At 40.0% G+C, this 13,005-nt stretch overlaps 1 protein-coding gene across 1 annotated transcript; it reads right to left on the bottom strand.

Moving 5' to 3' along the window:
* Nucleotides 1–5,684: 5,684 nt before the first annotated feature.
* Nucleotides 5,685–8,066, bottom strand: LOC112190120 (G-type lectin S-receptor-like serine/threonine-protein kinase LECRK3). Its single transcript, XM_024329541.2, has one exon. The coding sequence runs from the start codon at nucleotides 8,057–8,059 to the stop codon at nucleotides 5,723–5,725; it is 2,337 nt and encodes a 778-aa protein (XP_024185309.1). The 5' UTR covers nucleotides 8,060–8,066; the 3' UTR covers nucleotides 5,685–5,722.
* Between the last annotated feature and the right edge of the window lie 4,939 nt (nucleotides 8,067–13,005).

Here is a 13,005-nt window from a genome sequence, read left to right as displayed (position 1 = left end):
CATAAGCTGCATGTCAAGTTTTTCGGAAACTACCAAACTGACAAGGTAGCGGAACGTTATAACGTCCATTACGGGAGAATATGTTTCCTCGTAGTTGATCCCAGGGCGTTGTGAGAAACCTTGCGCCACGAGGCGGGCTTTATATCGTACCACCTCATTTTTCTCATTACGCTTTCTTACAAAGACCCATTTATGACCAACAGGTTTTATGTCTAGGGGTGTCTGCGTTATCGACCCAAATACCTGTCTCTTTGCTAGTGAATCCAATTCCGCCTGGATCGCATCTTTCCATTTAGGCCAATCCGCTCTTCGTTGACATTCTTCGACAGAGCGAGGTTCGATATCATCATATTCTATGATTTCTTTTGCAACATGATATGCAAATGCATCATCAATTGCCATAGAATTTCTATCCATCATCTCATGTACACTAGTGTAATTTATGGAGATCTCTCTATTCTCTGGATTTGGTTCTGACATTGGAGCGTCCCCCAATGATGTCTCTTGGACATAACCATAATCCGGAATATTCTCATGAGATGGATTATTTACATCGATGATTAATGGATTATTTTGTGCCAAACTCGCTTTCTTTCTTGGGCGAGAATCCATCGAACCTATAGGCCTCCCACACTTCTTGGCAGGAGCCGTAGGCCTAGCCACAATGTCACCAAGGGTGGGGACGTTGGCGTCATACTCATGTACACTTGAGGTGGCGTCATGTCCTCTAATTTTAGGGACATCAATCCTTGCAGGCACGTTTGCAGCAGGTATGTGTGATCTCGTCACTTTAGAGATATCAGAAAACGCATCAGGCATCGATTCTACTACGTTTTGAAGATCGAGAATTCTCAGCATTTCAATTTCAGACTGTGCGGTTCGGGGATCAAGATGAGACAGAGTGGGGACAGACCACGACAATTCCTGTCGTTCCTGTTGAACATTGATGTTCTTATCTCCCCCTAAAGACAAGAAGACTGTCTCATCGAAGTGGCAATCCACAAATCTAGTGGTAAAGAGATCGCCTGTCAAGGGTTCTAAATAGCGGACAATCGTTGGAGAATCATATCCAACGTAAATGCCTAATCGTCGTTGAGAACCCATTTTGGTGCGCTGTGGCGGTGCAATAGGCACATAAACTGCACACTCAAATATGCGTAAGTGTGAGACATTAGGCTCATATCTAGTCACCATCTGGGACGCATAGAAGGGTTGAGTGGCAGTGAGCATCAGACGAATAAGCACAGCTGCATGCAATATTGCATTGCCCCAAGTAGAAATAGGGAGATTGGTGCGCATTACCAATGCCCTAGCGATCATTTGTAGTCGTTTAATGGTGGCTTCTGCGAGACCATTTTGGGTGTGAACATGAGGAACTGGATGTTCGTCTTCAATCCCAATGGACATGCAATAATCATCAAAAGTTTTTGATGTAAACTCCCCAACATTGTCTAACCGTATAGACTTAATAGGATGATCAGGGTGGTGAGCCCTTAGCTTAATAATCTGGGCTAGGAGTTTAGCAAATGCAGCGTTCCTAGTGGACAATAGCATGACATGTGACCAGCGTGTCGATGCCTCAACCAACACCATAAAATATCCAAATGGTCCGCATGGTGGTTGAATAGGTCCACAAATATCACCTTGGATTCTTTACAAGAATAGTATATTTTCTTTCATGTCCTTTGCATAGGATGGTCTCGATCCTAATTTTGCTAAAGAGCAGGCTTTGCAGAATGAATGATGGGCTTTAGAAACAACCAATGAGGATTTTGGTTGAGCCACAAAGTCGCAATTGACTTTAGAAGTAGAAATTGGAGTCAGAGGAGCAGGGGTGGCGTCAAAAACACCCTTGGGCCGCAGGGGGATGGCGGCGCCGGCCTGTGGTGGCCGAACTTGAAGGGGAAAGGAGCCGTGAGGCGCAGGAGCTCCTCCTTGATCCGAAATTCGAGTGTTACTACTTCTCGTTCTGAAAAATGGATGTCCGTGTGAAGTCTTTAAGATACGGATCATCATATCACGACCTGATTGTTGTCGATATTGACATGTAGAGTGGGACTCTATCTTTATTCTTATCTGATTAATCAATTCTGAAAAAAAAAAAAGATTTATCAGACTATGATGGAGTGAATGATTTGATCAATGAATATTTATTTCATTTTTCAATTTTGATTTTGAATCGATTCACAAAAATTCTTTCATTTTTCATATAAATAGATAGAAAAAAATTATAGAACCGGTTGGAGTCATCATTAATCATTTGGCGATAGTATTTCAGTAAGTATACATATGTATATAGGTTTATCTTTCCGATCAGAATAAACATATAAATCCAATCAATAGGGTTATTAACTAATAATGAGGGGGTATTGAAAAAAGCTGTTTCTCCTATGCTATGAATAAACCTTTTTTGAAAACTCTAGCCTACTAATCTAATCGGTTTCTATTTCAACACAGAACGAAAAGGACAATATATAGGATGGGTAAAAGAGGCTGCTTGGCTCGATCCATGATCCAAAAATGCAGGATCAAGCTATACTATAATAGAAAAAAATACTAATGTAATTAATTAATTACATTACAAGCGTTCATCCTCAGCCAGGATCGAACTCTCCATGAGATTCATAGTTGCATTACTTATAGCTTCCTTGTTCGTAGACAAAGCGGATTCGGAATTGTCTTTCATTCCAAGGCATAACTGTCCCAAACGGTCATGCCAAAACCTATATGTGTCGGAATCCCATAAATCATCTCTCATAACATGATTGGATTCAATTATTCGAATAGTGGTTGCATACAACCCACTAGATCGACACATAAGTGTCTCTAAGACTCTTTTATATCCGTAGTCATTAGAGGTGATGCAAACGAACTCTTGTCCATTCTCACAATGCGTTTCCTCATGAAAACCATTGGCTCTTATATCTTTGAAACTCAATAGGGTTCTTCCTGCCCTAGGAGCATAAAGAGCTTCAGTGACATTTAAAATTGTGCCATTTGGCAACATAAATTGGGTTGGTCCTCGACCATGAATCAATTGAGATGATCCAGCCATCGTAGTCACGGAAGATCGAGATGGTGTCATCCATAGAAATAGCTGTCTATTTCGAAGGATAGTATGTGTAGTTGCACTATCCACGAGGCATTCTAGCTCTCCGGGAAACATACTGAAAAATAATAAAGTTCGAAATTAAAACATGTCCAAGACATTGAATAAAAATAAATCGAGACTTTATTAATAATAGCCAATGATTACATCAAAGTTTCTTGACCAAAATCTAATCCAACATAAAAATCAAATTGTAGACAAATCATAGTCACTCAATCCGTTGGGTAATTTCAATTTAGTTGTGACCAGGTAAGGTAAGGTGAGATTTTGGTGGAGCGTTGCTCACTTTTAAAACCGTTCTCTCAGATCAAACCTTGCCTAGACATTACAAGTACTCTTGAGTATGCCTAGAGGGAAAAAGTTAATACGAAAAGTCATTTTATTGATTTAAGACATAATTGCCATTACATAATGCTTGGAAATATAAAGGACTACACTAATCAAAATCTGCAGCATCCTTGTGCAATTCTATGTCAGATTTGAAGTCCACTATGGTGAGATTGACATTGGCATCATCACCACCTTCTTCTTCTTCGGCAAGATTGGCTTCACGCTCTCTAAAGTCTCTATATGCCTTGTAATGCGCAGCTAATTGTTTGCTTGCATTGCATTGCTTGAACCAATGCTCACTTGATCCACATCGATGACACATGTCGTTGTGATTTCCTCCCCTTAATTAAGGTGCATTATTTGCACTTGGGTGGTGTCCCCTAGAGGGGTTGGTGCCATTCCCACGGCCTTGGGTGGCTCCTCCACGTCCTGGAGTCCCACGGCCTCCTCTCCCACGTTGCCATGTATTGCCCCATGTTCGTCCTTCATTCTGACGATTACCTTCCTTTGTGGGGCGGTTATATGGACCAAAACGTCTGTTGTGTCCCTTAATTTTAGGGTTCCGCTCCTTGCGCCCTCCTTTTTGTGCATTATTATAATTCGCCTCTTGAACGCTCTTAGTTCCTATAGGCCTTGAATTATAATTCCTCACAAGAATATTATCATGTTTCTCAGCTACAGCCATCACATTAATTAGCTGATGAAACCTCGTGATCCGTCCAGTATTGTATTCAGTTCGATATTGCTTGGATAGCAAAATAGCTGAGACGGGGAAGGTGGAGAGAGTTTTCTCAATTAGTTCTTGCTCTGTGACAGGTTGTCCACAGAACCCCAACATGGTTTTGAGGTGCAAAACTTCTGAATTATATTCAGCTACAGACTTGAAATCGGTGAATCGTAGATTGCCCCATTGAACTTTCAAGTCAGGGAGGAGGGTATCCTTAACATTACCAAAATGCTCTTCCAGCGCAACCCATAATTCTCTAGCGTCCTTGATTGCCATGTACTCCAATCGGAGTGATTTATCCATGTGACGCCTCATCAAGATGAGTGCGGTGGCATTATTCGTAGCCGTACGCTCAAATAAGAGGTCGGGATTTGGTGCTTGAATTACGGGAAGGATCCCTTTTGAAGTGAGGTGGTTCTCAACATCCGTGACCCAACTATGATATTCGGAGCCAGTTGAGTCAAGCATAGGAAAGTCAAGCTTTGGCTTCGAAATCCTGAAATAAGAAGAAGAAATATATTAGTTTCGGAGTTAAAACTTCCACGACAACTAATAAATAATAAGATTTCCGAGCTATGCTACCAAGAAATCGATTTTCAAGAAAAATTGGATTAGACCGAAACAATGATCGATGTTTACGTGGTCATAAATCGATGCTTACGGACGCTCTTAGTCCGAAGTCTTACGAACGCTCTTATTTCATTAATTGCGTGAATCCCCACGATTCCGCTTTTCCAAGATCAAACCCACGTTATAAGAAAGGTGGGATGTAGAAGAAGGGAGGTTTTCAAGTCCCCGAAGAAGAGAAGGAGGAATTAAATTCGGAAAGCGGGAACTTTAATCATAAATACTTACTTGGTTATTTGAAGCTTGAAACCTTGATTCTTGAATTCTTGAACCTTTGGGAGCTTGGAGGATTGTAGATGGATGGAGGTGCTTTAGGTGGCTTGGTGGTGATGGTAGCCAAGGACTTTGGTTGCTGCCGAGTATTGCAGGAGGGTAAACTGAAGGCTGCTGCAGAAAGTTGCAGAAAACTGGAGGTTTTGGTGGCTGTCGGATGACCGGAAGTGCTGCAGGGGCAGCGGTGGTGTGCGGCGGTCCGAGGAGGCTGCAGGGGTAGCGTAGACGTAGGATGAAGGAGGGCAGGGCCGAGAAGGCTGCAGGGGCAGCAAGCTTCGGCTAGCACGGGCTAGGAGGCTTCGGCAGATTTTTGGTGAAAAAGGTTTTTGGGTTTTGGTTTTTGCTTTGTGGTTAGAACTCGTGCTGATAACGTGTTTAAGTAAAAAGGGAATCGAGAGAGAATGTAGAGAGAATTGTGTATCATATTATTGAGAATAGGAGCCCTATATATAGGGATTACAAATACATATTCTAATGTTACAAGGAATACTAATCTGCGTAGGATTAGGAATTCTAGAATCTTCTCTCCTAGTACTACTCCTAGTTTGATTAGGCACACTAATAGCTGATTTCCTTCAACATGCAAAGAATTCCTCATATCCATAAACAAGTTTTTATCACATCGATCAAATGCAAAGCTCAAACAACTTGAGAATCTAGATGGTATTGAGAAATGAATTTGGACTAGGAGGAACTGGGATTTCTACAATCCCTTCCAACATAAGCAGAACCTTCTTCATAGAAGGACGGAGCGACGGCTCATCCTGGATGCACAGAAGTCCCACTTTAACCACCTTTTCCAATTGCTTTCTGTCTATGTTTTCATCCCCAACCAATTTCCTGAGCTCACCACTCTCAAAATAATGGTAGACCAATTCATCCAAGATAGCTTCATCATGAGGAAGACTCCAGTCTACATTCCTTCGACAGCATAAAATCTCCAACAGCACAATTCCAAAGCTGTAAACATCTGCTTTAACTGTTATAGGCATTTTCCTATGCCACTCAGGCGCAACATACCCTTTAGTCCCTCTAATGCCGGTAGTGGTTCTGGTCTGCTCTGGCTGAAGCAGCTTGGCCAGTCCGAAGTCAGAGATTTTTGGGCACATGTACTCATCCATCAGTATGTTTTGAGGTTTTATGTCGCAGTGAATGATCTGTGTATCACACTCTTCATGGAGATAAAGAAACCCTCGTGCTATGTTCCTTGCAATTCCCATTCTTTCTTCCCAATAAGGTTTCCTCTCAGGTGTGAAGAGTATATCTGCAAGTGAACCATTGCTCATGTACTCATACACCAAAAGCTTCTTTGGTCCATCAAGACAGTACCCAAGTAAACGGACTAAATTCCGATGATGGGTTCTGCCAATAATTCTCATTTCAGTCTGAAATTCTTTGTCGCCTTCAGCTGCAACTTTCTCAAGTCTCTTGACAGCAACTAGCTTTTGGCTATTTTCGATCACCCCTTTGTAAACTGTTCCTGACGCTCCTCTACCAACCTCTTCATTGAAATTAGTAGTCATCTTTTCTAGCTCTTCATAAGCATATGGTCGCGGAACCACATCCTCATTCCGCTCAGCATCACCATTGAGCTCATTCATTCTTTTATATGCCCAGACATTGTGTTTCCATAATACAATTACAGAAATTACCAACAAAATGGACCCCAAAGCAGTAAATGACACGCCAACAATCAAGAATACAATTCTACCATTTTTCCTGCTTCCTTTTGGAACAACCGCATCTGGAGCTGGAGCTGCAGAAGACATGACAACCTCCTTGAGGAAAATTACGTGTGAAGTATCCTCCTCTCTTCTTCCATACCTCAAAGGAAGCCTCTGCTTTCTGCATCTTGAACCGTTAAAAACTGCAGCCAGACAGTTCAAGTCCTCCAAACAGGCTTGTTTGCAATCTTCTTTACCTGAAGATGGCAGAACCACATATGGCTCATCATACCATGCTGTGCTGCCCAGTTCTTGCATGGTGTAGTTGCAATTCCAATTCTTCGATCTGCAAACATCTCCAACGGAAGAATTTCTCTCACAACCTGAAGTCTGATTTCCCGGGTTGACAGATTCGAATCCAGGAAGACATTTACAATCAATTGCTGCCCCCATTGTGACACAGTAACTATTAACTCCGCATATACCTTTAGGGTCACATCTATTTGTGGAAGATTCCCATATAATAGACCAATTTCCTTTCTGTTTCAGATCATATGAATACAGACGAAGAATCCCATCTGCATCAATTCTCACAAGATGAGATTTTCCTCGAATGGGAAGACCTCCATTGGTGATATTCATTAAATTTTCACCAGTATCATTGAGCAAGTAGAGACGGCCATCAACACCAAAATTTAGCGACACATTTGATCCTGCTAGATATGGGAGAGATGCATAGTACGCATATTGAGATACTGGTGGAGTGTCCACAGGATACTGGACAAGGTTTCCGTCAACTTGCATAGCGAGACGGAAAATGCCTGATGAGTGATCAGTTTCTGATTTAGCAGACCGAACTTCCTTCCCTGCTAGCAGTGGTTGAGTGGGCAACAAGGTATCAGTTGGGTACTGGAAGCTTTGCCATACTATTTCCCGACTCGCATTGTACAGCACAAAATTACCTGAATCAAGCATCGAAGCAGAAGAAATAGGCATTGGAGACTGAACCACCAAACTTCGCCCTTTTGTCGACTGCAAGGCAATTCCATCACTTGTGAAGAACAAGGTGGCATTGTCTGAGACTAGTCCACCATCTCGATCTGCAGTCCACACCACAGTCTTTTGGGGGACTGCAGCAACAACTATCCCCACAGCAAAGCCATTGCCTTGCTTGTAAAAGCCAAAGGCATACATACCGGAACGAGACAACCATGAGGAGTTGGTAGTGGGTGTTAAAGCAGAGCCCCTGCTTATATTAGACTGCAGTTGTTGTGCTTCAGCATAATTGAAGAATGCAAAGGCAAGAAGATAACAAACTACAAAAGCCATATCTCAATGAGACTTCTCTACCTTTTTTCCCCTACCTTTTTTTTTCTTAAAACAGCCTACAAAATTGGTTGTAGGTTCTTATTCTAAAGTTGCTTTAATATAAGATCTAAGGGTAGTAATGAACCTGTAGGAGCTCGTTCTCTCTGTAGGAATGACTTGCTTTTGCCAAGTCAAGCCCCCCTTTAAAAAAGTCGAGGTTCCAAGGCCCTCACAAATGAGCGTCTTTTGCAAGTTGTGTCACTATAGTCTGAAACTTCTTAAAGACTTTGAACCTAAAGGCAAGGCAAAGACTGAAACTTCCAATGAACTTAAAAGTAATGGGACAGTATTTACTCATGCCTTGAGTGGGATAATATGACTTTTCTTGCTCTGCTAAGCACTAGATTATGGTTCTGATTCGCAATTCCCACAGGACTAACGTTATCAAAAAATAACTAAGCAACAGCAACCTTCAGGCTGTAGGTGTAATTACTGCTCGGGAAAGGATGACCAGGTACGTCGTAAAAACATTTATTAACAGACTGATCATGTGAACTTTGGCTGCTACTTTACCCACCCCATTGGAAGTTTCACGCGAAAACCTCAGCTAAGGCATAAAGAAATTAAAGAGCAAAGAGGCAACCAACAATGAAACCATATAGGCATATACTAGATCAAGACGAAAAATCCAAGTCACCACCACTGCTACCCCAATTACCTTCCACCTTGGGTCGGGGTTTGGGATGGGGGACGAGGAGTCCATTGCCTACGAGGGAGGGGATGTGAGTATTTCCATTTAATAAACAGGAAAATGAGGGCCCAAGAGATTATAAGGGGCAATTCACCCATTTTCCCATGAGGACATCCCTAATGGTTTTTGCCGTCCCTAATGCTATTAGCAGGATGACAAGGTAAACGCTATCAGTGGTGGATGAGTGTACACTGGCATTACAGAGGTGCCTACACAAGCAAGCAATTTGCCTAGGAAATGTAAATTTGAGTTGGTAGACCAACAAGCTCGATGAATCTACTCCAGAGATTACATTGAGCCTAGGAGTTATGAGAGCTCCTCACTCCAAAGTTCAGAATGTCTAAATAGAAGGCAACTCCAATGGAACACATCTATCACTTCTAGCAAAGAGGCCCTGGGAGCTGATGGCAATTCAACAATGGTTCAACTCTTGTTGAATGGAAAAATCTGAATATTTTGACCATCATAGATTGTTGGTCTGGATCCAAGTTTTTGAGCTTAAAATACTCGAAGCTGAAGACGAACAAATCTAAAAGGGGTGAACACGTTATGACAGATCCAATCTGCCTTGATGCAGAACTCAGATGAGAGCTTTTAACATCGAACCAACCAGATTTGATTTCTCAGGTTCTAAGAACATCCGAAGTCAACAGCAACGATTTATAGAGAATGAATGTGCTATGACCTAATTGCAACCAGACTTACATTATAAAATAAAATAGACTAGACGAAGCAGATAGAGTTGGAGGATTAGAAAAATCTCCAGCCAACTTCAAGGACATTTAAATTGAGGGCGAGGCTATTTGAACCTACAAATCAATTAGTTAGCTAATTTCTGCACATTTTGATTCCAACCAAACTTGTAGGGAGAGAGAATTATTACTTTTCGTTTCTCATCCCTACTCCTAAACCACGAGGCCATGTTAGAGGCACTTATATAATGTGCAGAGTTACCCATGTGTTCTGAACCACAACGGTGCATTTAATCAGTAGACAAGGTCATGGTCTTTTTTTTTTCCTTTTAATTTGAAAGAAAATAAGAAACGTTATGTTCAAATGTGAAAAGATCAAAATTAATTTCATTACAAAAATAAAACAAAAAATCTGTAAAGGACTACCTGAATCTGGGAGGATTCAAATGGAATCACCTTTAAGTTTGTGCTGGCTATTTGAAATAGCCAACCTAGGATGAATGGTTGTTTGATTTTCGACAGCAGGCAAACATTAAAACTAGATCAACTAAATGGTTTTGGTGAAGTAAGATGGAAAAATAGAAAATAGAAAATATTCCTGCTCCTAGCAAGCTTTGGAAAAAGGGATTATAATGTGTAGTAATAACTTACCAAGAGGCTTTCATCACAAATAGATTGGTTTGAGCCTTGGAGAGTGCAAGAGACACAAGATTATCCAACTTTAATAATGATAACACCTTGAAGTTCAGATTCCTTAAGAAGCAGGTCTACAAGGGTCAATACAGAAGTTGCACCCACCATTGAAATTGGGGAGCAAGGAAGACATTGCAGATAATGTGTAAATAATTTTGTTCACCAAGAAAACGTGTAAAATACTTTTTATCTAACACCGGTACACAAGATAAAGAAACAAAATTAGAATATCATGAAGAATGAGTTATGAAGAAAATAATATTTGAGACGGTTAAAATGTAATCATATTGCCGACCGATTAAGTTTAGGCATAATTTTCTTTTATAAACAAGTAACTATTTGTAGTAAAGAATACAAATTTTGAAGCATCTACCTTAAACTTTTCTATAAACACAGATAGAACTGGACAAATCAAGTATGACTTGGTTAGGTGCTAACGTCAAGCTTCACAAGTTCAAATCCAATTCAAAGATCATATTTACATCTCTCACTCTATGCGCTGCACTTTGAAGCATTATCCAGAATGTCAAAAACACTATGTAGAGTCATCTCCTCTACAATAACAACCTTGTCTCTTGATTTAGAGAACCTTGTCTCTTGATTTAGAGCCACATCCAATAGAAACCTGCCTTCTTTATACACCTAAAACCTGTAATTTAAGAAGAATATATGAAGTTTTCACATGTGACAGCATGACTAGACCGAATAAAGAACCAAATATTTTATAGAAAATTTACTAGAAAACTATATTATGATGCAATCATGATAATAAACATCAGACTCTTGAAATTTTAGGCCTCATTCTGTACCACCCATTACAGAAATTATTGATATTCTCTTGATAAGAAACAGATATGAATGTCTCATCAAACTTTCTTCAATATCTGTTCTGTCTTTATAGGGGAAAATATAAAGTTATGCATGTATTTGTGTAAGTCTGTGTATTTTGTGTGTGTGTGTGTGTGTGTGGGATCTAGTATGTATTTTCAAGCAAAACCATACTCACGTCGCTTAAACTTACAAATGGTTTCTAGCTAATTTTGGAGTAGTACTCAATGACCTGGGAAGGGAACTCTATTCTTAGGAACAAAGAGAAAACCATCTACATTGTTGCCATTCTTAGTCACACTAAACATGATCTTAAAGGGACTTGACTACATCAACATTCTGAAACATAATGAAAGACAAGAGCTTCCATCCACCCATGTGCCTTTGCAAAATCGCATCCAAGGAGTTTATTTCACCATTCAAAAGACCACTTAGCCCACTTACATCTATTGCTAGTTCAATGCCTATCCCGTTTGCACGTATCAAATCACTTTCCCAACAAAGCTTGCTTACAGGTACTAGAGCTTTCCGACTAAAAACCACTTTTCTTGAATAGGAGAACAATTACTCTTCAAACTTGGGAAGTAATATTTCACTATTTCTTAACCAAGCCCTTTGCCCGTTTGCACCATAAACTTAGCCTGCATTTATCTATAAAACCTATCCTTAAACTAAGGTCATGAGCATCCTATTGCACTGCATATGTATCAACAAGTACACAACCTCCCTATTAGCCATCATTATTCCTGTAAATATGTAACGATAATTTTGAAGCCTCTGGATTGTGCTGAGATTTATAATTACAAGAAGTCAAAACAAACTCATACTTTCGCTTAAGCTTTCATCACAAAAGGACCAGCATTCTGGTGGTGCATTTCAATCCTACCACTCTCCCCGTCTCAGTTGCTAAATATCACTATAAAATACAAATGGCACATACAACAGATATGTATAGAGATCAAATTCAGGAGATCTGAAACTATCAGAAACTAACACAATTCTTAAAAACAAAACTCTTGACAAGATGCACTTCAAATGACAAGCAATATATAAAAGTTCTCAACTAAGTTTCCACCTCTCTTAACCCTTGCCACTCATTACAAACTACAAAGATACGACACAAGCCCCCCATAGTATATTGACGTGCTTACAAGGAATAAAGGCTCCCAGTAAAACCAATGATTAAAGGACACAGAATCTAGAGAAGATCATAACTTACAGCTACTTTCATCCAAGAATATAACACATCAACTAACATTCCTTATTGCCTATGGACTGTCTTTCCAATTCATATGTAATAAGATATATTTAACATGAATTTGATAGTTTACTACAGCTTTACCATTTGAGTGGTGTGTGTCTAATGCTAAGGCTACCAAACCAAGTTCAACAAGTGTAGAATATGAGATAATAGTCCAGGGGAAATGTGGACACCAGAACAAAATTAGGTATTCAACGAACTTTTACAAGCCTATCGCACAATGTCTAAAGTATCAACATGCCTGAGAACCAGGCCATTAGTTGATGTATTACCGGGGAAAATTTACTAAACCGATGGTTTAACTTACTAAATCGATGTAAAAACTGTTATACCAAGCAAAATTATTTCTTCAAATGCTCTTAATTTATTTGGGGCAGTGATGAATATGATGGTGTATCTACAATTATCCCACCGAGATTTGACTGATTCAATTATCAGACTGCAACAATTCAGATATTTTGCATTGCTGCATTTACACAATCCTCCCTGAATTGTTATTCATTCTTCTTCGATTCCGAGTAACGGTGTGTCGCCATATACACTCATAGACATCAAAGCAGCAACAACAACAACTCAGTGAGGAGTTCTAAACACCTAATATATGTTCACATAAACTTGAATTAGAAATTACCCTCATCCAAGTGTTCAGTTAATTTCAAGTGCTTACATCCCACATTGGAACCCTAATAAGTCAGTATTTTTAATGGAGGAACAAAACCAACATGAATCAAATTCGCTTGCA

The sequence above is a fragment of the Rosa chinensis genome, chromosome 2, assembly GCF_002994745.2.
Source record: "Rosa chinensis cultivar Old Blush chromosome 2, RchiOBHm-V2, whole genome shotgun sequence".
In the NCBI taxonomy this organism is placed as follows: Eukaryota; Viridiplantae; Streptophyta; class Magnoliopsida; order Rosales; family Rosaceae; genus Rosa; species Rosa chinensis.
The sequence above is the reverse complement of the archived record's forward strand: the minus strand, read 5'-3'. Positions and strand labels throughout refer to the sequence as shown.